Source organism: Styela clava, chromosome 8 (assembly GCF_964204865.1).
Source record: "Styela clava chromosome 8, kaStyClav1.hap1.2, whole genome shotgun sequence".
NCBI lineage: Eukaryota > Metazoa > Chordata > Ascidiacea > Stolidobranchia > Styelidae > Styela > Styela clava.
The window spans coordinates 17,675,064-17,702,470 of record NC_135257.1 but is presented as its reverse complement, the minus strand read 5'-3'; the positions used below and the strand labels follow the sequence as shown (position 1 = coordinate 17,702,470).

At 32.9% G+C, this 27,407-nt stretch overlaps 2 protein-coding genes across 3 annotated transcripts; one reads left to right on the top strand and one right to left on the bottom strand.

The window, feature by feature from the left end:
- Positions 1–19: 19 nt before the first annotated feature.
- On the top strand, positions 20–22,999 carry LOC120345295 (DNA topoisomerase 3-beta-1-like). Of its 2 annotated transcripts, XM_039414687.2 has the most exons (16): positions 20–172; positions 1,503–1,671; positions 2,732–2,852; positions 4,686–4,865; positions 5,447–5,628; positions 7,995–8,181; positions 12,872–13,106; positions 14,232–14,389; positions 16,148–16,250; positions 17,570–17,725; positions 18,251–18,349; positions 19,666–19,813; positions 20,258–20,424; positions 20,870–21,129; positions 22,017–22,122; positions 22,664–22,999. In XM_039414687.2, exons 1-16 carry the CDS (start codon positions 46–48, stop codon positions 22,834–22,836), a joined length of 2,571 nt encoding a protein of 856 aa, XP_039270621.2. In that variant the 5' UTR covers positions 20–45; the 3' UTR covers positions 22,837–22,999. The 2 variants fall into 2 exon arrangements, with proteins under 2 accessions (XP_039270621.2, XP_039270622.2); XM_039414688.2 differs by lacking the exons at positions 20–172; positions 1,503–1,671 and having other exon boundaries at positions 2,732–2,850.
- Positions 23,000–23,827: 828 nt separating this feature from the next.
- On the bottom strand, positions 23,828–27,058 carry LOC120345759 (peptide methionine sulfoxide reductase MsrB-like). The gene is made up of 5 exons (XM_039415303.2): positions 26,753–27,058; positions 25,987–26,080; positions 25,355–25,432; positions 25,133–25,259; positions 23,828–24,778 (listed from the first exon to the last, which is right to left on the bottom strand). Exons 1-5 carry the CDS (start codon positions 27,027–27,029, stop codon positions 24,662–24,664), a joined length of 693 nt encoding a protein of 230 aa, XP_039271237.2. The 5' UTR covers positions 27,030–27,058; the 3' UTR covers positions 23,828–24,661.
- Between the last annotated feature and the right edge of the window lie 349 nt (positions 27,059–27,407).

Here is a 27,407-nt window from a genome sequence, read left to right as displayed (position 1 = left end):
TCCAGGATTACATATCTCTAATCCATAGTTTCCCATGAATTAAGTATGAGGACAGTGTTAATGGTTGCGGAAAAGCCGTCTCTGGCTCAATCCATAGCGAAGATTTTATCTCATGGTTCATGTAATACGAGGAAAAGCATCAGTGGATCTTGCCCTGTGCATGAATATGATGGTATGACATATTTTTTGATCTATTACTCATTTAGTTTCTAACAAATTGAAATTATGACATGGTTTTAATCTTGTATGAACTGGTAACGAGTCGACATAATTACTATAGTACTTATTTTTATTTTCTTGTTAAATAATGTCTTCTCTAAATTGGGTTCATATATTTTCCTTATACCTTTTTTAACATGATGTCAATTTTTTTTTTTATAATCCTCATCGCCGCCCAATTCTCTGCTCAACAGTCTTTTAGACACAGTTAGTAATTAGGTGACTTTTACTATTTTTTAAAAAGAATTCTGAAAACATTATAAAGTACTAATTTCAAATGGGGAATATTGAATCAACTTCAAATGAGACCATATTCTTTAGAAGTTTATAGGCCTATATGAGTTTGAATTTTAAAATACTGGAATTTTGAAATAAACATTGATGCCCTGTACGTGAATATGAGGGTATGACGTAATTTTGCTTTATTACTCATCTAGTTTCTAACAAATTGAAATTGTGACATGGTTTTAATCTTGATGAACTGTAAATGAGTCAAAATAGGTACTGTAGCATTTAATTTTGTATTCTTATTAAATAATATATCCTTTAAATAAGACTTATGTAGTTTTCTTCCAATGAATGTACTGACACTATGGCAATTGTTTTCTTTTTATAAACCATATCTTCATCGCTCTGAACAATGCTTTGCCCTTTAGCCTTTTAGACACAATGAGTAATTGAGTTGGTCTGATGAATCCTACCGTTTTTTTTTAATTGACTTAGTTGAGTTTCATACATATTATCTACTATGCCCACAACGAGTGATGGCTAAAATCTTTTAATTCTATCTTCTGAATACAATCTAAAATAATTTTTTTTTATCGACGTTTTGTAGATTAGATTCGATTTTCTGGATGAGTCTATGTATATTCAATGAGTTTCAATGATAATTCGACTAAAAAAGGGCCTTCCGGAAGGCCCTATTTTGGGTCATTTTTGCAAAAAATTCTCACTGCACATATAGTTGAAAAACTTTTTAGCTTTTCAGCTTTGAATAGTTCATTAATAAAGGTTATTTACAGACACGTGCCTACCGGAAGGCCCTTTGTCGAATTATCATTTAAATAAAAATACTTGATTTCGAAATAAACAACTGTTTTAGTATTTTTTATAATCAAAATTTTACTCTGAACAAAACTCATACCTGTTATTTAAAATATCAAATATAATAAAATTTGAATCAATTCTACTATTATATCATCTTGGATATCTAACTGCCAGTTATTTCAACTAAGTAGTTTATGGATTAATGTAAAGGCATTGACTGTATTAAATTTTTTCAGATAAATTTTATGGCGAAAGAGTCAGCTTCAAAGTCACGTCTGTGTGTGGCCATGTCATGTCATTGGATTTTGAAGGAAAATATAATAACTGGGAAAAAGTTGATCCTGGGGAATTATTTTCTGCTCCAACTATGAAAAAAGAAGCAAATCCCAAATTAAATATTATCAAGTATGAATAATTTTATGAATCATTTTAGCCAAAAATGGAATTTTAATATACTAAAATAGTTTATAAATAATAAATGGGAAAATTTTATCGCAACGGACTCGCCATAGTTTGCTTTGAGAATTCTATTCTGGTTAATAATGGAAGTGTCTCATGTTTGACGAGTCACGACAGATTTTGCTCTAGACAAGGCTTCATACAAGAATGATGATATTATTCAATTTTTAACCAATCTCTGTTATTCTCATTATTTGGCTGACCAACCAGCTGTATGATCTATAACAGGGTGTGCAACAGGCGGGCCGCGATCCACAACCCGACCCACCAAGCCATTTAGTGCGCCCCTTGTCACTCCAATTTCATTCCATAAAACATAAAATCCCAATTCGACAGTTCATGCTTATTGGAAATGGGTAAAAATACATAATTTTTTTTACTCTCGTCACCGTGTTAAATTTTGCATTGGGATAATTTTTCAATTTGTTGTGTGCATGGAAAAACTATTTTCATTTGTGTGTCCAAACTAGATGTCTTGGTCTTATGGCTCACCGACAAAAAATGTTGCACACTTCCGATCTATTTATAACTTGTGATGCTTATTGTTACTGATAGTGATTAAATTATTGATCGTACTTTTAAAATAGGATTTTGTAAGTATGGTATGTCCTTATTTGAATAATTTAGAATTATATAATTCTGTTCTGCAGTGATCTTTGCTGTCGAGCATTATATAAAGTAGGTCTATTTTGCTTTGAAAAAATGCAGCATCGGAGGGGGGGAACATATTAACATCTTAAGAAAAACAATTGTCACATGGAATTATGCTATCAGTTGTGGTTACGCCAGAGAACTGCCAATCCTTCCTCCATGCCATTGAACTGGCGTTTAACAATGTAATGGAACTTCGACTCAACCCTCAAAATTATCCCCTGGTATATATGAATCATCTAAGAGATATTATAATTATTAATAGGTAATAAAAATCTTATGTCTAAAATCACAAGTTCATTCTTTCTAAAGTGTCCCATTAAATCTTTAATTTTAAATATCGTAACTAATTTAGGTTTCTGGAAAAAGAAGCACGAGGCGTAGATGCGATTGTGCTATGGTTAGATTGTGATAAGGAAGGAGAAAATATCTGCTTTGAAGTTTTAGACATTGTGGAACCAATCATGAATAAAAGTGTGAGGCTTATATATTTTTTTCATTCATTTATGCTTCATATTATTTGGTAAGATTTATGTAAATAGTGTCCATGCCGCCTTAATTTTTTTTAAATTGCAAAGGGAGTTTATAGATACCACATTCCACATATTGTTTTGGCCCTCACAGATGTATTAATGGAGTAAAAATACTTGAACAATTACTGATTAAAAACATCAAACCTAGTTAAGTTATATTGAGAATTGACTTCATAACAAAATCAAACTTGGTTAATAGACTTTATGGAACCCCTTTATGTTAGAATAGGTAGAATGTAAAGCTGAATAATTATAGTTAGGTGGGAAAATACAAAAAATAATGCCTTGAAATAAACCTTTGAATATATTTTTTGTTGAATCTTTTTAATGGAAAAGAGAAAAATAGGGAAAAAAGTAATTATACTGGGGCTAATTTTAGGCAAATTCTCTTGAGAAAACAATGGTTTGGTAACATGTACCTGAAAATATTCTTGCGAGAGGCTGACAAACTTGGGGGTTGGGTGAGGTTCTAAAAACAAATAACGGAAATGCAACTACTTTGCGGCAGATAGGCAGCCCTAGGGAACTTACATTGATTTGCTCCTAATGATGAAGGAGCCTGTATTTATCAATCAAGTCGAAAGAAATAAAAAATTGTCAATTGGACCCAAGTGTGCCTTGTACTGAAGTTACTTTACCAATCAATAAATAGCATCAGTGATATCAAGTGCTATTAACCATCTTCACAGATGGCAACTTTTAAAATCAATTTTTAAGTTACTAAGTTTCCTAGAGATTGCAATTGTATTGATTTATTGCTATTATTGATTATTATTGGTTGTGAAACATTAATGTGTCTGACCCATGAAATAAGGATGAGTATCAATAAAAAATAAATTTATTTAAATGGAATTGAAGTATAGCAGGGAGACCAAATAAATTTTCTGGTACTTGGATGTCCAAAATGAGTCGCATGTTATTAAATCGATTGCAAATTGATACTAAATATTTTAAATTTGCGTTCGGATAAATAGATTGAGATTTTTATTCCAAAAAATATCATTTTGAAGAGTTCATGTGTTTGATTCTTGAAAATAATGAAAAAAAAAGTTGAAAAAATGAATAAATTTCCCAGAATGTATATAAATATTCAAAAACACCAGATTAATAAAAATTATTCAACATATTTCTTATAACGATCTAATTCAAATTTGCATCAAGTAATTTCTTACAAAACTTATTGAAGTATGATATCAATGATTACATCTTCGATTTCGAAGTTAGTCATGGTTTTAGGCCAAATACAAAAATAAAGTTTTCATTGTATTTGATTGAAAACATCTGAATCATTGCCAAAATGTCTGAAGGTAATTGGCTTAAATACAAGGTTAAATTATAATTTACATTTTGAATTAATTTATCGAAAATACAATTGAAGATTTTTGAATAAAAATTGAAAAAATGTTGAGTCTGTCTGTCTCGAAGTATATCATCAATGGATTATCATGTACATGGAAGCCAAAACCTACCGTAATTACCGTTATGCTATTCTTAAAACCTTTCCAATATAATATTTATGAATATGGAATTTCAATTCTATAAAAAACACATAGTGTGTATAATCAATCCGGTTTGAAATACAGAAATTATTTTTAAAAAATTGAATGAAGGTATTCTGGTATTCTTATTTGGTTTTCCTAAAATGTAGTAACTTTGAATGTATTCAATTCGTACTGGACAATTCTGTTAGTATACCAGTCGATTTATTATGTCCAATTATTAATAAAGAATTCTCTAATACTTCACTCTTTTTATAAATATTATTTTCGTTTTCAGAGTGGACGCAAAAGAGTTTACAGAGCCCGGTTTAGCGCTATTACTGATAAAGACATTCACGAGGCAATGAGAAATTTAGCGGAACCTAATTATAACGAGTCACTCTGTGTTGATTCGAGACAGGAATTAGATTTGAGACTTGGATGTGCTTTCACTCGTTTTCAAACCAGATATTTTCAGGTTAGTTTGTCAATAACTCGACACTACTTTACTCAAATTGTACATTTAATGCATATATGAAGGTTAATTTGTAATTAAGATAATACACTTTTTTGCTCACTTTCTTTTCCAGGTTTTTGATAGTAATTATTAACATGTTTGTGACTTGGTTGATTTCTGTTAAAATTTCTTGTTTTGCAATTGACTTGTGAATGTGCCACATGTCTAACTTTAATGTGATTTTGATCTTATCTTTTTTAGTTAAGATAGGCTACTGAATTTGACAAGTATTTTGGGAAACTCCTTATTCATACTGACTAAGCAATCGACTTTCTGATTTTTCCCAAAAATTTATCAAAATATCCTTATATGACGTTTCCATAGGCTTGTTACTCCAACTTATACAAGCAGCCATCAGTAGACAAGCATATACTATAGTTAGGAAGGACCGGAATGTTCCCAGTCTGGGCCAGTTTATTGCACCCTATGTGAGGTGATGAACATTGGATCTGCACCTGAGATTTTAAACCCGCAATAACAACATAGATTTTTCCAGTATCGCACAAACGACTCCTTATTCATCAACTCATTTTTGATTCCAGGGTAAATATGGAAACCTGGATAGTTCTCTGATATCATATGGACCATGTCAAACACCTACTCTTGGTTTCTGTGTTGATCGTCACGATAAAATCCAATCGTTCAAACCAGAAAAATATTGGGTGATGAATGTGGAAGTTAAATGTCCCACAAGTGGAATCACAGTAAAATTAGATTGGGCAAGGTAAGATATGTGAGAACTAAGAGCTATGATCATTTTTGTGATTGTCTGGTTCTCATTTAGTAGCAATTAGCGAGAACAGACTATTAATCTTTTCCCAATTCCTTAAGCTAGCTTTTTGTATTATGTTGACCAAGTTTCTGTATTTTTTGGGCGCTCCCGTAGTATGTGAACCCATATGACGGACACCTGAACATAGTATGTTTACCAGGTTAGGGTTAGGCCATAATTTTATTCCAATTTTCTTATTTTACCATAATAATCCTATTACGAGTTCGGGGATTAGCCAAGTGACTCAAGTAGTATTTGTACCTGAATTTATGGCCTAACCTAACCTGGTACACGTACTATGTTCCGGTGTCCGCCCTCTTGGTTCACATATTATTGGAGTACCTTTTTTTGTTACTATGATGGCATCCCATGCTTGTATCTCAGGTTCAAATCCCATTCCCACCACCTCACTCAGAGTGTATTAAATTTTGTAGGCAATGACGATTCGGAAAAGATTTTAGTTTTTTCTAACTATAATATTTCCTTACCGAGAAGTTGTTCTTGTTAAGGAGCCTTGTGGAAGGTATATAAAACAGTATGAAACTGAGGTGCGGTAATCGCTTTACCCTGCAAAACAAAAGTTTCCAAAGCAATGTTTCTAGAATTTATTGTTCTGGAAGTTAATTGTAATTTTAATGTATATTCAAAAATTCAAAAGTCAAAGATAACTTTGAATCAAAACCATGTTCCAACTGACGTATTGCTAAATAGAATTCAGAAAGTCGGCTATTATACTGTCATTTTTCATTACTTGTATTTTCAGTAAACATCTTTATCAATGCTAAATTATATGGACATTGGAAATCCATGTTTAATTATACAATATAGACTTTTGATTTTTCATTCATTTGGCAACTGTCATTTCCAATTAGACATTTCCCTTGCCAGTAACCTTGCTCTAAATATAAAGGTTATTTTAAAGACAAAATGATATTGTGGAATAAAAAATATTGATTTCCAATATTCCGTCCAATTCATTGCGGATTGTTTTATTCTATATATTGCTATTCTTGGTACTGTGTTGTATTATTGACGTCTGTCTATGGCAATGACGGCAGAATTTATTATGTGATCTTAATGGTGTTGAAAATAAACTGACGAAACCACATTGTTTAACTTATAAATTGAATGGCTGTTTTTTTGTTTATCATTGTAAAATGGAATTAAATTATACAGGGTGTCCATAGAGTCTCTTTAAAATTTCAATTTTGTTATGAAGTCATTTCTCAATATATATTAACCAGGTTTGTTGTTTTTCAATCAGTAATTGTTCAAGTATTTTTACTCACAACAAAGTAAATGGTATAGATAAATTCCTTCTGCAATTTTGAAAAATTTTAAGACTTTATGGACACCCTGTATTATATTATTATTGAACTTCATTAACTCCAAAAAGTTATAGTGTACTAAAAAAATTCCGAATTTCAGTTTCTTCTACATTTGATTAGAAAATGCCTGAAGTGACTGTTAGATCACGATAATCACTACCACGAGTCTGAAAATCTGCTCAGTATTCGATCTGAAAAATTCAAATACTGAAAAATATGAAACTTTTATTATACACAAATCTCTGTATAATAGTTGCAAGTATAAGCAGTTTATGAATAATCAAAATAGTTTGACTATGTTTAGTCTACTTCAACACTTCAGAAAAAAGTTATTTATATTAAAAGCACAAATCAAATAACAGATTTTTTATGATTCAAATATTGATAGCAGTATAATCTAGCCACTTATGATGCTTGACCACCTTCATTATACCTAAATCGTAAAGCGATAAGCATCCAATTACCTAGAGCAGGGGTTCTCAAACTTTTGATGTTACGGAGCCCGTGAAGAGATTGACTATTATTCACAGACCACCACAGCAAATTTATAAAAATAAAAACAAAACAACACGTTGTTATTTACCGATTGATATTCCTGAGTAAACTAAAATTACGGTTCTTTATTTAATGACTCGGATGTATTTACTTATTAAGTAAAAGAATAGCTCGCGGAGCCTCCAAATTTTCACTCACAAAGACTAGGCTAGATCATATGAAAATCCTTCCACAAGGTTTGGTGAAAAGATCTTCATATGATCCAAAAAAGCTAACATTTTAGTGATAAAATTATTAATGGAAAATTTGTAAGAAGGCAAGTTCTGATTTAATTCAACTTAGTCTAACATTATAAATCCATGACCAACATATTTTTTATTTATGATAGAAATATAATATGTACCTGTTCAGTAAAAAGATTCGTCATCCCTGACCTTCGATAGATATTTTCCTCACTTTTGAAGTTCTTCATATTCTATATTACGAATTTTTCAGGGTTCGATTATTTGATCAGGATGTTGCTCAAATGTTTTTGGGAATCATCAAATCAAATGATATTGCGATTGTTCAAAGTGTAAAAACAAAAGAAAAATCCAAATTAAAGCCTCAAGCATTAAACACAGTAGAGATGCTTAGAGTCGCAAGTTCATCGCTAAATATTGGACCTCAGCAAACCATGCAGGTATACAGGTTGTTTTTTGTTTGCTTTAACTCACTTGTGTATTTACCTACTTTAACAGGTACTCCCCTAGTATGTGTACCAGGTTAGGGTTGGGCCATAATTTTATTCCAAATTTCCTTATTTTCGTTCTATTACGAGTTTGGGACTTTTTGTGTTAGTCGAGTGAATATAATCCCTGCCCATAGGTTTCAGTCCCTTTACACAACTTGATGTAAAATAGGCAAACAAAATTAGTTACTTCCATGTTGGTACACATACTTCTGGAGCACCCTTTGGCACCTAATAGGCTGATGCAAATCATTTATTGAAATAATTGAGTAGGCTATCCATCAAATATTTTGAATTTTTCAAAAACATTATTGCAGTAATCATGTTATATTAAAATTAGTACTATATAATGTATTAGAATCATATGCCAATATGTGAGCTTATATACAGCATTTCAAAAATAGGTTTGACTATTTCTATCTGTTCAAGTGGTCTTATTATAAAATTATTATTATGGATTGATATGGAGAATAATGTGGAGTGGCTATTAGTCCTGTTTAAGCCACTTATGGTATTCTTTATACATGTTTATGTTTGAAGCATTTCATTCTAAATTATATTTAGCAATATATTGCAAATTCTTTTCCAACCATTTTGATTTCAAAGTTAGGAAAAAGTTTGCCAACAAGCTGTTAATATATAAAAACACTGCTAATTTGTGGTGATGGTAATTTCAATTTGAAGGATATAAGGTTTTCATAAAGTCATTTTCAAATTGCAGAGGGAATTTATTGATACCAAAATAGTTGTTGGTACCTACAGTTCTACAGATGTATTGAATGAATTATTATTAAAACAACTTGAATGAACACTGATTCATATGAAACAAACCTGGTTAATATATATTGAGAACTGACTTCATAACTTAAATTATAACAGGGCTTTTCTTATGTTAGTATGATTATGTACAAGCAATGCTATTCCATTAATGTGTGAGTAAAGTTGAACATTAGTTTTATCCCTGTGAAAAATGGATTTCATGCCTTACTAATGGTACATTGCAATTCATCAAGGATTGCTGTAGGGTTGAAACAGTTTTGATACTCAAGTTATTTCCTGCCTTAGTGTATAACAGGAATAGAAATTATTCATCAATGCCGCTTGTACATCCTAGCTTAATAAAATATGAGGCAATGGTGAAATAACTTTATCTTCATGAGTTCTGAATAGACTTATAAATATGGTTGCCCAAAAAAGTAGTTAAGCATATTTTGATATCAGTGATATTACGAAAATCTTAATTTAACTGGAGTTACTGTTTTTAACATTTTTTTTCTCAATTACCATGAACTTGTGTGTTAGGAATTTTGTGGTGAATCTATGAATTAGGCTTTGGAGCATCTTTCTGTAGTTTAATTAATGAGCAATTTGTCAAATTAGAACCCACCAATGCAATTCATGCTTTATAACAGGGTTTCCCAAACTCGATCTTATTAATAGATGCCCTTTTGACAATCTATAGATCGCTTGTATGCCCCAAAATTGCCACGCTAGCTGTGATTAGACAAAATAAGTCTTGTGAGCTGCAAATGTAGACTCATTCATTACTGTAGTTATTAATAATGCTATTACTGGGATGGAAAATGTGATACAATATTCTAACTAAGGCAGATTGGAAGTTATAGAAAGATGGGTACTTCTGGATTGTCTAAGTGAATATACCCCCTGCTCATAGGTTTCAGTCCCTTTACACAACTTGATGTAAAGTAGGCAAACAAAGTTAGTTACCTCCATATTGGTACACACACTTCTGGAGCCCAAAGATGATTTTTATACCCAATCTCATATACCCCTTGAAAAGTCGAAATGTACCCTTGTTTGGGAACTTTTGCTTCAGAACAATCTAGTTTACTAAAACCCTCTTTTATGGACTTGGTTTACCACATGCTTTAGCCTTCATATTTTATCCTATTCAATGTGAAAATTAATTGAAAAGAATATTTGTAAAGTGTAAGTATTACCCTTACATGGCTCAACATATTGAAAATATAACTATTTCAACATAATAAAATAATCAAAATAATTCTGGGTGAATGTACGGTAATTCATGATAGCTACCAATTGGTCACTCAAAATAAAATCGTTTCGTATTGGCCATTGAGGTATACAAGCATAATGAAATAAGAAGAAATGAGATTTAAAAAATAATGCCCTTAATAATAAAAGTACTTTCATGTGTTCATTCTCATCCAGTAAAATTTTCTCACTATTTTAAACAATAGCAACAATATAGATGAGTTCACTTCCCCTATGATTTCATTGCTGCCCTGCAAATGATGGCTACATCCTCGTTATAATGGTCGTTGACGGATTATCATATTGTTTCATGCATTATGAGTATAATATTCTGAAAATGCTTGCTCATATTTGCTTATTAATTTCTGTCAAAAGCAACAGTCATGGCTGCGTTAAATTTACCTGGTGTATAATATTAAATTAGCCACTGAAGTAGATCAAATGGTCATGTCACAGTTGTCCTGTCCATTCTGGACAAAGGCATGGATATTTTTTTGTTCTCTTATTTTATTATGCTGGTAGGCCTCAATAGCCAATACAGAATGATTTATTTATTTACTGAATTGGTTGCTATCATTAATCCCATTCACCCAGAATTATTTCGAATATTTTGCTGTTTCATTGTGTTGAAATTCTGGTGCTCCAGAATTATGTGTACCAATATGGAGGTAACCAATTTTGTTCACCTATTTTACATCAAGTTGTGTAAAGGGACTATAGGAAGGGGGATATTCATATATTGGCTTGATAATAATACAGACAGTAGGACTAAAATGAGCAAAATCGAAAAAAAATTATGGCCTAACCCTATCCTGGCACACATACTTTGGTAGTACCAAGATAATTACATTTTTAATCGATCCAAAGATATTTTACAAATTCCTAATTATTTCACAATAATGTCATATCTAATCTCAACTTTTGACTTGATGCATCTAGGGTGAGGCAATAATATCTTTTTACATTTGGCACCACAGCAATATCTTTAAGCTAGAAGCATTTCCAAAGTGTTCATGGTTAAAACACTAGTGTGAAAAATAGGTAGCCTGTCATGAAAATTATATACCAATAGTCACAACTTTATTAGTCAGCAACTTTATTATACTTCTTTTTGTTCAATCATTCTGGGAAGTAAAAGCTGCCAAGATGTTTCATTCTGAATTCAACTTTTTGATTTTGAGATTCCAAATAAACAAATTATCAACAAAGTCCTTCGTTAAGCTAAGTTTGAATCTGAATTCACAGTGAAAAACGGCAAATTTTGCAGAAAAAAAGTTGCCTATTTTAGTTGTTCGGTTTTCATTTTAAAATCAGTTTCATCATAGAATACTAGAATGGAATTTATTTCAAACTAAATTCTTACAGGATCTCTAGTATTTTTATTTTGAGATAAAATTGCTTGATATAAATGAGTTATTTACTCACGAGCTATAGAAGGAAATAACCTTAATTAACCTGGTTTATGTCTTTGTAGAGTGATAGACAAAAACAACATGCTTATGCTTGTTATAATGTCTGGTATATAATATTATTCACCAATTCTAAATGGAGCATGGCCCATACCCGATTTTGAATCGATGTTGATAATTTCATGATGAGATCAATAGGTTTATAATATTATTAATAAAAAGCCTAGTTTGTTGGTCCCTACAGACCGTATTTAATGAAATCGAAAAAACTTAGCTAAAAACTGAGTAAAATAAAACTAGCTTGATTAAGATATATAACTGACTTCATAACAAAATTGAAATTGTCTCTATGAACTCAAAATTGACTCTAAAGACACTCCAAATACAGAAATATGGTCCAATAAGTCTAGCATCTTCAAAAGGTCATGTACAAGAATGCTCCATTTTTATTTAAATGCTTGTTTTATTATGGCTATAGTACTGTTATATGTTTAACATCTATATTTGGTCCATTGTTCCACGTTATCTGTAACTACCAGCTTTCTGTTGTAATGACTTATTTATCACGCAAGAGTTTATTTTTAGCACTGAATTTATATTTTGCTATAAATTAATATCTCTATTCATAGACAATCAATGTCTTTGTTTTCCTTTTGCATCTTACTATGAATGTAGGTGAAGAAATATATTAACATAACCAGAACAGTATTCATGGTTAACAAATTTCGGACCTGTTATAATAATTGCAATTAATATCATTGTTAATAACCGAATAATTTTTGACTGTAAAAGTGAATTTAGAGATTTTTTTTAAACGCCACATATTCGCATCTTTTAAAACAAGATCCTGTAAAATCATCTACGGATATCTCAACAATATATGTAAGAGCTATTTTTTGCGAGGACTGCAATAATTCTGGTTCGTCAGGAAATTTCAACAAGTGGTGTCTATCTCTCTTGTTACGTAACCATAGAGGCAATCACAATGTAACAGAAAGTAAAAGTCATAGAAAGGAAATTGGGTTTATTGATTTCTATACACAGCATTTAAAATAAGTCATCGATATAACATTTATATTAAACACAATATGTAAAATATTCGATCATATTTTAGTTATGTATAACAAAATTCTGTTGATCTTCGCGGCCACCCCTTGGGAACCGCCTGCTTACATCAACTTAAAACAATATATCAATGAGATTGATTATTTTTTCAGATTGCTGAACGACTCTACACGCAAGGATACATCAGCTATCCTCGTACAGAAACTACCCAATATCCTGAAAATTTTGATTTCAAAGCAGTTTTGCAAACTCATAAATCTCATAGGCATTGGGGAAATTATGTGAGTAGTTTGCTTGAAACAGGATTTTCTAAACCAAGAAAAGGAAAAGATGTTGGTGATCATCCTCCTATTACACCCATGAGAAGTGCTTCTGAAAGTGAATTAGGTGTGGATCTTATAGTACGATATTTGATTTCAAAGAAATATGAAAGTTTTATTTAGAATCCACGAAATTGGAATCGATTTTTTTTGTGAAATTTGAGCTTTTTGACGTGGAAGCATTTACGTCAGTGACTGTGTTGTTATTATAGTATTGACTTCTTCTTGCGAGCCACACAGCATAGCATGAACACCAGATATAGGATATATTTTAGAAATTTTTGGTCATTTCCATCCATAAATTCATATGAGGTTTTGAATATCACTCACATAGAAAGTTGAAAATGAAAATTTCAACAAGAGTGGCCCCTTAATTGCATATAACATTGACAATTCAGTTTTGTTGAAATTTTCTTTACTTCTGATCAATGTTCCCTCTAATTTTTTGTAGTATGTGTGCGCAGAAATTTTGGTGTGTGCCCACTTTTTTGGAAATGACTAATTTTTGTGCAAAAATCAGTGAAGAAATTTTGGCGTTCTGACCGGGTAATGGGTGGGCCAACAACAAACTTTCTCAACCTGCCAACCGAGAACATTGTTACATTACATCGAAATAGGTGTGCGCAGTAAATCTATGCGTGTGCGCAGCCTCTGAAAGCTGTGTGCGCGCGCACACGCGCACAGTTCAGAGGGAACACTGCTTCTGATTTATTGCTATTTTTAAGTGGCAAATAGTATTTAACTAAAACTCTATTCATAATTAATTTATTACATTAGAGCTGTGGCTACCTTTTCGGGCTACCCTTTTCAAGAAATGAAAAAAGATGAAAAAATGTTATATGTACATCAGTAGATATATGTACACCAGTCATATTTTGACAATAAAATAACGCTATATTATAATTGAATCAGTATTACACTAACTAATAATAATTAAATTTCAGTATCAAATAGAATATACAATGTCCCAGTTACAGCAGAAGGCCCAGTTATTTTTTGTCGTTATTTTCACTGTTTGTACTCGTGTTGGATGGCCATGTATTGTTTAACTAAACTTAACAATTTTGCATTTTCCCAAAACCGGGAACAGTTCTTGTATCCCCTAGAAGTGTGTGTGCATCGTTGGTCAAAGAACCGTAGAAAGAGCTTCATATTAAGAAACCTCGAATTTTTCCTATTTTTGTTATTCCAGATCATGATAGTTGGAGGCTATATGACTATATTACTCGCCATTTCATGGCAACGTTAAGTCCAGATTGTGTTTATTTAAGAACCGAAGTCTGTTTTGCTGTTGGATCAGAAACATTCTATTGCACTGGAAACAGCCCACTCAAACCTGGTTATACAGAGGTAATTTTATCTACTCACTATTTGTTCATTATCAGATTGAAGGTGAAATTTGGGTCTTATTGAAGAATACTATTAAATATATTGTGTACCAATATGTAGGTAACTAATTTTGTTCGCCTACTTTACATAAAGTTGTGTACAGGGACTGAAACCTATGGGCAGGGGGTATATTCACTTGGCTAACACAGACAGTCCCCGAACTCCTAATAGACTTAAGGAAAATCAGAATAAAGTTATGGCCTAACCCTAACCTGGTACACGCACTACTACAAGTGTATCGTATATTGTTATATTTATAATAATTCGAAATAAGAATTAGAAGAACATTACTTTGTACTAATATCATTCACCTTGGGGGATCACAAAGTTCTGTCAATTTTAGAAAGAAATAGATGACAGTTGGGAAACCAACGAATGTTACTGCACTGAATAATTGATGATTCCAAATTGTCACAGAATCTCTAACAGTAATGTGATGACAGTTCTTGTAATTACGCTTTTTGTCACCGACCACTTTCGCTCCCCTTTTTTACTACTTTGGGTGATTAAACCTGTGTGCTATCAGTGAAAAAAATCATTTTTTTTTCAAAATCCCAACGAATTTGAAACATATTCTTGATTCAGTTATATCTTTGTATATAGTTTCGTGGTATAATTTAAAATACAGATAATTATTTTATCTGTTGAAATGAAATGTTTGATATAGAAAATATGCTTGAAATATTGATAATATTATAATTTATAACTTTAATATTAATTCAGCCAGAATACTTTTCAAAACATAGTTGAATCTTTTTTTAATTACGCTAGACCAGTGGTTCCCAAACTTGAGTTGCGACCCACTATTTTTTACCACAGCTTATGGCGACCCATTTAACTTTAATAAATTAATAAAACATTGATGGAGGAAACAAATTTATTTTTTGAAATTGAATTTTCAGTGAAGCTAGTGGGAAAGATGAGATTGTTTCTTGCTATTTTCCATAATAGATTTGACATTTATTTCAATTTCAGATAGTTTTAGACGTGAAAAATTGAAAAGTTGCAGTTTATTTTGAAATTTGCTTTGCCACCGATCCTATTAACCAGTATAATTGATCAAAGCTTTCTACATCTTTTCACGACCCACTGAGATTCCTCTTGCGACCCACCAGTGGGTCGCGACCCATAGTTTGGGAACCGCTGCGCTAGACTATTATATAAATATCTCGAATATATGAACATGAAGGTCAAATGAGGCCAATTCATAACGTCAACAGAATTGTAGCTATCGTATATTCCCGCATATAGGCCGAGTTTAAAACCGAATTCAAAAAAAAAAGTTGCCAAACTAAGGGGTCTGATTATACGTACAGATATGCATAGCGGTTTTCGTTTTCATTTATTTTCTTCTGCAACCATCTGCTGTAATAGGTGCGTACGACATGTTATGATTTGTGGGATCGACTTACATGCGAATTTTTATAAATTCCCCTTGTTAGGACCGTTTTTAGGGTTCAGGGTATTTGCGAGGATATACAGTAAATGTTGCCATGTAATATAAAATGTTGAACATTGGTCCAATAATTGCGGAAGAAAGAAATTTTTTCACAAGTCCAACAACAACAATTCAGCACAGCATAGCTCCTAGATCCACTTTGTGTCCAGTAACTATTATGGAATTCTAAAGATTATTGTCAGCAGTGGCTCACTCATTCTGATTGACTTTTATAATTTGTAATATAAACAATTGATTTTTATTGATCGCACTTTTTTCAGATAATGCCTTGGCAATCAATAGATGGAAGTCAAACTGTTCCTAAATTTGAACCTGGGGAAGAATGTAAAGTAGAAAAGGCTGAACTCCAGGAAAAGCTCACAGGTTAGTATTTTACCCCCATTTCATCTTATAAAAAAACTCATGATGTGAGCTAAAGAAGACACAATTTTTGTTAGTATTATATTTGTGATAAATAAAAATAGCATAATCTCTTTCTACGAAATTCCAAGCATATTTGTGATCATAGTCTAACTTCTCCAAACAAAACAAGATGTAGCTTAATCAAACTTCGAATAATGAATTATATTTTGACTTTTCACATTTTGCCCGTCTCAGAACTCTTGTTTCTACATATTTTTGCTAGTTGGTTTTTTTTTCAGATGTTCGAGTTTTTATTATTTCGTATATACCGTACTAATCCTCATCCACTAAGTTATGGACGTTTCCCCGACCCTTGGCCCTAGAAAAATTCTTCCCATACTTCACCATTGCAAAATATTAAACACTTATTTTGAAAGTGTTTTGGAGTGTTAGCGTTTCAAACTCACATATTCAAAACTTTCATTTTTATTCACAACATCAAACCATGTGCCACCTAAAGGATAGCTACTGAAAGCTAATTTTAGGCCAGGTAATTGCAGTGTTTGCAGTATCAGTTTTTAGTTGCTGCAAATAAACTAAAAGTCTTCGGAAGACATAATTTTTTTTTAATATAAGTTATTAGGTCATTTGATTTATCTATTTTTTTGAAACAAAACTGAAAACTGACAAATAACACTCAAAACCATGAAAACAGGACAAACCACGCTTGAATATCTGTCTGAGCGAAAGAAGTGTCTGAGCAATCGCATAAATTGCAATTGTTACGTCATTGTTTACTTTTTGCTGATTGACGATCGGGGAAACGTCCATTCTGTGTAAATATATAGCCCTATTATATTTTGATCCAATATGTCCACCCAATCAATATCCAGTGTATAGAATTTATTTAATACGGTTCTCTCAGAATTCTTGATTTAAGGTTTTTAAATTTTACAAATGAACTTATTAAGCGGAACAGAAAAGCATTACCAATCAACATATAGGTCAAATATAATCATATTGTCATTTTATGTCACCAACTGCTGATTTTAAAAATTTTAAAAAGCAGTGAAATCTCATCCAAATTATGTCAATTGTTCAAAATTGGAAGGTACTCAGATTTTAATTGAATCTTGACCATATTTAGTCTGAATTATTGAGGATATGAAAGGAAGTTTAATAAAGGTAAAACAGTTTTATATGATCACTTTGTCAAATCTTATTTCCTTGTGTCTAAAATACAATGTAACAATCCAGAACAAGCACAAAATCTGACCAGTTTTTAAGGTAGGATGGGATTTTAGATTAGAATGTTTTACAAGGATTTCATTTTTATTCAGGTCCCCCAGATTATCTGACTGAAGCTGAAGTCATAACTTTAATGGAAAAGCATTGTATTGGTACTGATGCCAGTATTCCTACTCATATCAATAATATTTGTCAAAGAAATTACGTCTCTGTATCAAGTGGAAGAAGATTGATTCCAACTACACTTGGTAAGTTGTGAGATAAGATAAGATATACGGTAATTTCCGTAAGCGCAAAAATATTCTCAAATTTTTATCTCAGTATGCAATGGTTTTTAATGATGTAAAAATATCATATTTTTTAGTCAGATGCTTGTATCTGAATAGTTAGTTATCAAATGTATTAAAGCTATCTCTCAAGTCGGATTCAATCAATAGGTTTTGTAGCGATTACTATAAATATTTATCTCTGGATTAAGAATCATTCAGAAAACATGGTTTGAAGTCGAAACCGTCAAAATCCTATTTGAAAACCGTCAATCCGTTTTCTACGCTATAAACCCTTATAGTCTCAGTAGCTTTTGTGGTCGCTTGTATCTCTCTTGTATGCTCAAAGATCAGTCTCCTTTGCTTCTGAAAGCAAATTTCATTAAAAAATATCATATGGATATAGAGACCATATGAAGCATTTAAAGTTGGCAACCATTTTATTTTTATTTTTTTTGTGGCTTCAAATCCTATTGTTTTAATTTAATTCCTCATTGTATTGGTCAGGTATTGTGCTTGTCCATGGTTATCGTAAGATTGATCCTGACTTGGTCTTGCCAACAATGAGAGCGGCAGTTGAAGAACAATTGAATCTAATTGCAGCAGGTAATAATGCTTCAAAGTATCTGTGTGAAGAAATATTTGTATTCGAATGCTGTCTGTATGACATGGTTTGTTTTGTACTCTATATATCTTCATAAAATTTGAATATTGTACACAAAACTTTGTACTAGGTGCCCCAAAATATCATCATCCACGACATTTAGAGCATATGCTATAGAGAAAGTAACTTTTGTACAAAGCGTCCTTGACTACTATAGTTTTATTACTCCTGTAGTGTGTGCACCAGCGTAATTTTGTTTCAATTTTCCTTATTTTAGTTCTATTACGAGTTCTGTCTGTGTTAGCCAAGTGAGTATACCCCCTGCCCATAGGCTTCATTCCCTCTACACAACTTGATGTATAGTACGCGAACAAAATTAGTTACCTCCAATGCCTCCATATTGGTACACACACTTGGTACGCCAACTTTTTTGTGCACAATCATACACAAACAGAAGTTCACATGTTAAATTAATTCTCTTCAATTTCATGCAAGTTATTCAGAAAATTATGACTTCTGTTTTTTGAGGGTCACCCTGTATAAATGGAATTGAGTTTTAAATGCATATAATCTGCAGCTTGTAGGTGAACACTGAATATTATCCGAGTGGAACAAAATCTAGTATAGATTTTCCTGCTCATTCGAGCGTTATTTTAGGTTTTGCAATAAGTGCTTTATTGAATGATACATCACAAAAATCAATAAATTTTAATTATTTATTGACTCGTCACAAACAAAACCAAATAATTGTTTTCCTCAAAATCAGATTAGCTTAAATCAATTACGTACCGTGGTATGCTTCATTCGCTAAAACTCTTGCCCACTGTTTCATGAATCATCAAGATTCTGTTTGCATTTGGTAATGTGATTGGAAAATTAAATTTTCACGTTTTCTAATGCTGTTAAAGTTTAGTATTATTGATTGAGCATGGAACAAGAATGGATAGTGGACAATGCATATGCTATTTACGCAAACGTCTTGACATGTTCTAGAAGAGTCGTTTTGATTTATTGACCATATGGTCCATCTGACCTCCTGTCAATTTCTTTTGAGAGTCATTGTTGTGTCTGTTTGATTGTTGACTAATGACTGGATGATGAATAAGCATCTATCTATCTTAGTTATTGAAATGATAACTATCAGATTTTGGCAACTTCGATGTGATTTTATATAGCATTTCGTATATTTTTAATGGATGCTTTTAAATCAAGGTTTTCTAACACAACTCCATTATGGACAATTTTGTGGTTACTTTGCTCCTTTTGACGCAAAGACTTGAACATTTTATTTCATGGTGATTATCTTTTATAAATGCAGGGAAAGCAAAATATGAAGCAGTCCTACAACACGCTATCAATATATTTCAACAAAAATTCCATTATTTTGTTGAACAAATATCGGGAATGGATCAATTATTTGAAGTTTCTTTTTCTCCACTTTCTGAAACAGGAAAGCCTATGTCAAGGTATGATCAGTCTCTGACGTTTTTGGTTTTGTACGAAACTTCTTCACACATTCCAGTCTGGACAAGGCCCTGCATTAGCAACCACTGATATTAGACAATATTTGAGAAGCTAATTTTACGGCGCTTGGAATCTTTCTAATTAGGCAACACAGTTAAGTCTAGCTTTAATCGTTAAGTCATTACGCTCTTGACTTGTACTTGTATGTGTAACCAGTAATTTTCGGATGGTTCTGAAATTTTTAAATGCTAAGTTAGACCATAACAGCTAGCGAGTCGTTTTCAAGAGTTTTGAGAAAGGAAAATCTTTTTTTTTTACATTTTATAAAAGCGGGTTTCGAACCATATATCATCAAAAATAAACTATTTTAAACTAAACTTTGGTTACTTTAGCAATAATCAAAGAAATATCTCATAACTTTTGTCTCTCTCTTTGACTTTCTGCAGGTGTGGAAAATGTCGACGTTTCATGAAATATATATCAGCTACACCAGCAAGATTGCACTGTAATACATGCGATGATACTTACAATCTTCCTCCGAAAACCACTATGAAGTTGTACAAAGAACTTCGATGTCCTTTGGATGATTTTGAACTGCTGCTATGCTCAACAGGTCGGTAACAATTTATTTTTTATTCTTGATGTGTTTCAAAGCTTGTTTTGTGTTCGTGTTGGTACTGGTATGGCCTCAGCTGAACACTCTATTTTTCAAAATAAGACGTAATCCTACATGCTGACACAATATACTCGAAAATTTGGATGGAAATATCAAGTCAGAGAATTTTGAAATGAAATATTGAAAGTACTGTACTAGGCTTCTAGTGACTTCTCCAATTTTAAAATAGTTGATATTTGTGGGCGTTTTTTGAAGCAATATTTTCACAATTTCCAAAACAATCTCTATGGAGACTTGTACAATTACCCAAAATCGATTCAACCACAATATGCTTCTTAGTATTCATCATCTATTTTTGTCATATTACCCTGCATATTTCAAATGGTAATTTTCATTCAAAATTAACATGCTGAGATTGAAATGAGATGTCATTTTTTAACAGGTTCTCAAGGGAAGACTTATTCATTATGCCCGTATTGTTACAACTATCCTCCGTTCCGAGACATGAAGAAAGCATCGGGATGTAATGCCTGCACTCATCCTGCATGTTCACATTCTCTCATGGCATTAGGAGTTACTGGATGCGTAGAATGTGAAAATGGAATCTTGGTTTTCGATCCAACTTCCGGTCCTAAATGGAAATTATGTTGCAATAATACAAGATGTGCTTCAGTGGTTTCTTTGTTCAAAAATGCACACAAGGTAAGAAATCTTTCGGGTCATGTGACCCTGTGATGCGCTTGCAATGTTTTGGTTTTTGTGACTTACAAAACTAGGCAGCCGACTTCAGACTCGCTGACATCACACACTTCAAAAACGACACGTACCTCAACCAGCTTCAACTAACCTTACTGTTAAATGCACGCAAAGTAAGCACTTAGGGAATAGGAAAGAATTCAAATGGTGGGCTACAACCTTATTTCCAACTCTTCATTTTTATACATAATTTACTCTGAACAAGGCTCGATACAAGCAACCATTGCTATGTGAGGAACCTCATTATTTTGTAAGGACTGTTATATTTTCAGTTCAGCATTGCCTACTCGATTTATCGCACCCTGGTTTAGCTGGTGGACATGAGATAGTTTTTTTTACCTGTGTTGGCAACACAGTTAAGCATAACCACAAGGCCTGTCTATCGCTCAACCATGTATAGTATGAAATATATTTATAGAATGATAGAAACGCATCAGTAATTGCAAAGATGAAATTTCTTCACAAATGATAATAAACTGCTTCATCATTGAGCAGTGGTTCTCAAACTTTTAAGCAATGCCCCCTTCTTATGATTTGTCAAGTCCCGTGCCCCACCTTAAAAATAACTATCTGAAAATAAACTACAAGTAACAATTAGTGAAGTGAAAGTATGCTTTATTCAAAAACGCGTTGAAAATATGTGGATGGAATTGCAATCTTTGGACAATGATGAAATGTAAATGTCCAAAATGAGGTGGGCAAGATCAAATCCATCAAATATCAAAAAATTGTCTAGGCCTCTTGTGGAGCGCGCCTCACCGTTTGAGAATCACTGTCATAAGAGTACCCAGGGCAAAGCATGTTCTTTTTTCAACATGTTCCGTTTGTTCTAGGTGTCAGTCACTGAAAGCAAATGTGGAGATTGTGGCTCATATGAACTTGCTGTTGATTTTCATAAGGATACATCACCATTGGATGTAGGAGAGACGAAACACACAGGTAGGTTGTCAAGTATGTGTTTTTTAAGGTATCATTTAATGTAACTTACGTTATTGCTGTGTTATGCTATTGCTTCAAAATAAGTGTAATATTCTGATCAATTATATTGATATTTTGAATTCTTGATTTTAAAAATAATTTAAAATTGTTTCATTTTTAAGAACTATCATTTTGAGCACTTTGAGTCTCTCAGTATAATCACAAAAGTATTTTTTCAAGTTCTGAAAACCCTAAAATATAAAATAAAAGGACTCAACTTCCTTACTTTTCTCTTGAATATGCATCAACTTTTATATGTGTGCTTAGTTGAATTTGACCCAGATATTTCATATCCGAAAGATTAGAATTCCCGTTTTTTTCTGAGCCATGTGTTCACTCAATGCAATGACAAAATGAAACCAGTTTATACTATCACCTAATTTTCAAGTAGTCATTTAACAAAATGCAGTCCTTAGATGCTGTAGTAGGACATAAAGCTGGTTTACACAACCTAGTGAAGTCTCATATTGTCAGTTTGAAAATCAAAATGTGCTTTTAACAGGGTGCATTTTCTGTGATCATATTTTTTCTGGTCTCATTCAAGTGAAGAAAGCAAGAACTGCAGTAAGACAACAACATGGTGGGAGAGGGCGTGGCCGAGGGAGGGGTAGGGGGAGAGGTCGTGGAAAACCCCCAAAGGACAAAATGTCCCAACTAGCCAGTTATTTTGTGTAACATTTCACTAGTGATGCCTTGACCTAATAAATCATGGAGTTCCATAGTCTTGTTATATTTGTGAAGGCAAAGTAAGGATGAGTGGGATTATATGACAGATATTCACACTAGCATTGTTTGGTGTAAATTCATGAGTCAAGTCTGGGTCTTGCATACATAGCGTGCTTCTGTTTTTAAAGTCATAAGGCCAGTCTAAATAAATTTTTGAAACAACTGTGAAATGGATAAATTTTGTCAATTTTAGTTTGTACTGCAATGAGCTGGTAATGGGAGTGAACTGTGAAATGGATAAATTTTGCCAATTTTTGTTTGTACTGCAATAAGCGAGTAATGGGAGTGTCGATTTTTTCGAAACTTTACAAATTCCTTTCAAAAATTTTCTTGGAGTGTCTGGCAGTATTCTAGTTAGTCATTCCAACTCTAGTCACTCACCCTTTTGAAAAATGGCTTCATGTTATGGTCGGTAGATGTCCAGAAAGAACTTGAGCATTCAATTCCAAGAAACCAAGTGCGACAACTAATCTGACATAATTAGCAGGAACTAGAAGATAAAATGACTCTTGACTGTTTTAAGCAGGTCGCACTATTCAGCACTCCCCTTTTTCTCAAACACATTATGCTATAGATTTGATTGTTGTCCCGCCATTAGCCCTTCCTCTCAGCCTTGGCTGTTTCAGTCATTAGTGTCTGTACACTAGCTGATGTTTTTGAAGCATTCCCCATGGTTCAAAAAATATGGTATTTAAAATATCAGCTAAGAAAAGTGGAACCGAATTTCCAAACTTTCTTTTGAATGACTTGAGGCTCTATCTCAGTTTGATGTTTACGCCGATTCATTCGTGCTTTTGTTTGAAAACTGAACAGTATTTAAGTTCAAACCACCAGTGCAGTAAAAGATTTACATATAATCTGTCGAGTATTTATTTCTACTCTTGACAACGGTGCAATTTCTACTCTAACAACTCTCCCAGCCTCTAATTACAAGACTCAGTTACCAAGACAAAAGCTTGTTATTACACGATTCATTATATTAAGTAAATATAAACTATATATTCTTGTGGCAACATTAGTAAAATCAAGATGAACTACATACATGCAGAAAAAGCAACCAATAGCCTACAGATATACATCTTCTGCCAAAATATAGCAACTTGTTGCATATTATGACAATGCGATGATTGGGAAGAGCCAAAAACAGCCTTTTTAATCCTTTACCATCTAACCTAAAACTGTTTTCATCGTGACCCACTTGGCACGAAATGTTTTCGTGACCCTCGAAGATTAGTTTCCCTGAATGTTTTCTTTGAATAAAATTATCAGCCTTTTCGTGCACCACCCTGGGTTACCCTCAGCTTGAAGAGCCCTGATATCAATAACATGTTTCAGGAGGAGCTAGTGATAATTTTCCCGTAAGGTTGGGTCAGTGGCGGGATTCAGCCGGTTCTATAAAACCGTCTTGCAAAATTTTATGAGATCAGCGAACCGGTTAGCATTACTGGTTTATTTGCTAAGAAAATATGACTTCCTGTAACAGAACCGGCTGGAAAATATGACTTTTTTGATGGAAGCGGCTGACAAAAAATTTGGGTATGCTCATAGGCTAACATATTCAGTCTAATTCGATATCACAAAAATCCTGATATGGCTTCTTGTGAATCTAAATTGGCAGCATGTGGTAATTATAACAACATAATTCAAACAAATAAGTGAAAAATGTTCCAGCTTTCTGTGTTTTCTGTTAAAATGATGAGTACCTGAGTGATGCATATTTTTATGTATACTGGGTAGGATTGGATAGTTGATGAAGTATTATACGGTATTCATCTTATAGTTCTGATTTCTTCTTACTGCCATCAAACTTCAAAGAAGCACTATTGATACAAAACCTCTGTCCTGATGGCTTGGGTCCGTCATCAAATAAATGCCCAAGATGACTGCCACACTAAGAAATAAAGAAGATGTGAATGTGACATTTGTAAAACTGACAGAGGATCTTTGGAAAAGTATGCTCAACAATGTGTACATCGTGCTAAGCATTCGAACCACTAATTACCCTTCGAATTTCGCAGGGGATAACTATGTGTGAGATGATTGTTGGACACGTTACCAGGCAAGAGGCCAAGGTACTCCACATTATGCCATTGGATTTCCTCTCCCCTATGATGAATATGAAATCCTATACAGAATTGAAGATCTACCACGAATGAAGAATTACACAGTAGAAAATATGGTATTATCCAAATAAAAACAATTAAGTTCATTAAGAAGGCTTAAATTTCATTACTTTCACAATTACCTTTTTGCAAGTGACTTCAACTCGTTTCATACCATGACTTAGATCAGTATGTGTGTCAACAGAATCGGAATTCATCACTTCATGAAACGATGGCCATCCCGAACCAGAATCAAACTTATGATCTGACCTGGAATATATGAACATTAATTTATCAGTAAAAACAAGAAGTCAAAGATAAGACAATGACAACATTACCATTTTTCGTGGTTTGCATATACTTACTTAAACAAAGATTGTCCACAAACAACGCAGCTGTAAATTCCACTTTCTTTGTTGTAAGTCAACTCTCCTGTAAATGCTCTAAAGAAAATGTAACAATACTTGGATATAAACTTGGTAATTCAGTGCTAATCTAAGGCAACAAATTTTTTTTATCACTTTGGAATGATTAGGTATTCTTGGTGTAACTCTCCAGAGCAGACATGTAGTAGGTAGAACATTGACTATGTTGGTATTGCAGTTAGAGAGCTCTGGTTCAAACCTGATGCCCCACACCACCCACGGGTGTAATAACTTTGGTGGGGTGAACCGATTAGCTCCAGTCTTATTAATGGCTGATAGACAACAGGCTTCTTGGAATAGTGTAATATTCAAAACTCAAACTTCCTGTTTGAAAATATACTCAAACAAGAATATATCCCAGAACAGAAAATTACATTCCACAAAATTTACTGATAAAACTACTAACATTGAAAGCCATTTTCAGAAAACACATGTTCAACTTAATTGTCATTTCATTAATCAGACATCTTGCTCTTTAGAGAACTTGGCACAGAACATGAGTTATGAATAACAGCAAAAATAGCTACCTTTTGATAAAGTTTACCAAATGCTGAAATGTGAGAAAAATTTACCTTTCTGTCCCCTTTTCTTGTGTAACATGATACTGCATAGGTGTTAGACGTTCTTTCAATTCTTCTTCTGTGAATTTAACTTCAACACCAGAAGCTTTTGTAAAAAGAAACATGGCGATATTTATCCCGATAAACATTTGAGCATTCATGTTTTACAATAAGAGCTAGCTTATCAGTCAGAAAAATAATATAGTCTACATAAATTTTTATACTTTGATTCTAAATTCTTATATAAAGTTTGAATTACTGAATTAGCCTATCCAATCTCAAAAAATTTGCTGCACAGAACAATATCTACAATTCTATCTCGTATGAGGAATTATGGGTGATCATAGAAATAGTAAGCATTGTTTCATTAAGGTGTTATTACAGTATCATAATATTTTATTCTTACATTCAGACATTTCTCAAGTTCTGCAGTTGACTTACAGACTTATGTGGATATAAAATCATACAAAAGTGAACCGGGTTCATATGAGGAAAACGTTCATTCTGTCATTTGAGCATGCTAGGCTTGGCGTTGAAAATGATGCTACGTTCTAAAAACTGTCTAATTTTCAAAGAACCAGGCTTCAGAATAAAAATCGTTTATTTTTTATGACGTATCGCAGTATCGTATCGTATTGTGAGTTAGATAATTCAGTAATTGCAGAATTGGCAGATTCAACAGAGGCTATTACTTTCAATCATCAATGGGCATCTTCGCTGCCTTTTTTAATTCAATATGAGTTTACTGTCTACACTTCTGATATCCGGCAAAACTTACATGAGGTTGGCGAATTTCCAGATATCAAAGATCCCATTGTTATCGGTCTGTACGATGATATCCGAACTAAATTACGTCCTTCAGTTACAATCTTTGTAAAACGACTTTTAGTAAGACGCAACGATCTCCGTGAAACTAATGATAAAGCAGTTAACGTAGTGCGAGAATACATCGAAAATGCCAGGTAACGGTGACTTAACGCAGACGAGTTGTTATGAAATGCCGAGTCACAGCGAAAAAATAAATAATTACGCAACCTGTGTACAATGGTACGCATGACTTGTATGCGATTTTCGGTTTTTTGTTGATTTTCTACATTGATTGATTTTGGTATTGGACACGTTTAGTGGCCATAACGATCGTTTCAAAATTTTGTTGTCATTGTTATTTGTCTCCGTCTCCATTTTTAAAAAATCGCTTTTCTCTTCGAATACTGGACCAATTGCTTTAATATTTTCAGTGGTTAAAGATAATATTTTTCTCCAGAAGGCTATTACTTTTTTTTTCGCTATGACGTCATCAAAATTATTGCCACTGGGTGGCGCTACGTGTCCATATATTTGAGCATAGCTCTCTTGTTTTCCTTTTTGTTCATATTGCTAGATGGACGAGAAGGGATTTTAGTATCAAGCTATCCAGAAGGGTCCCATGAAAC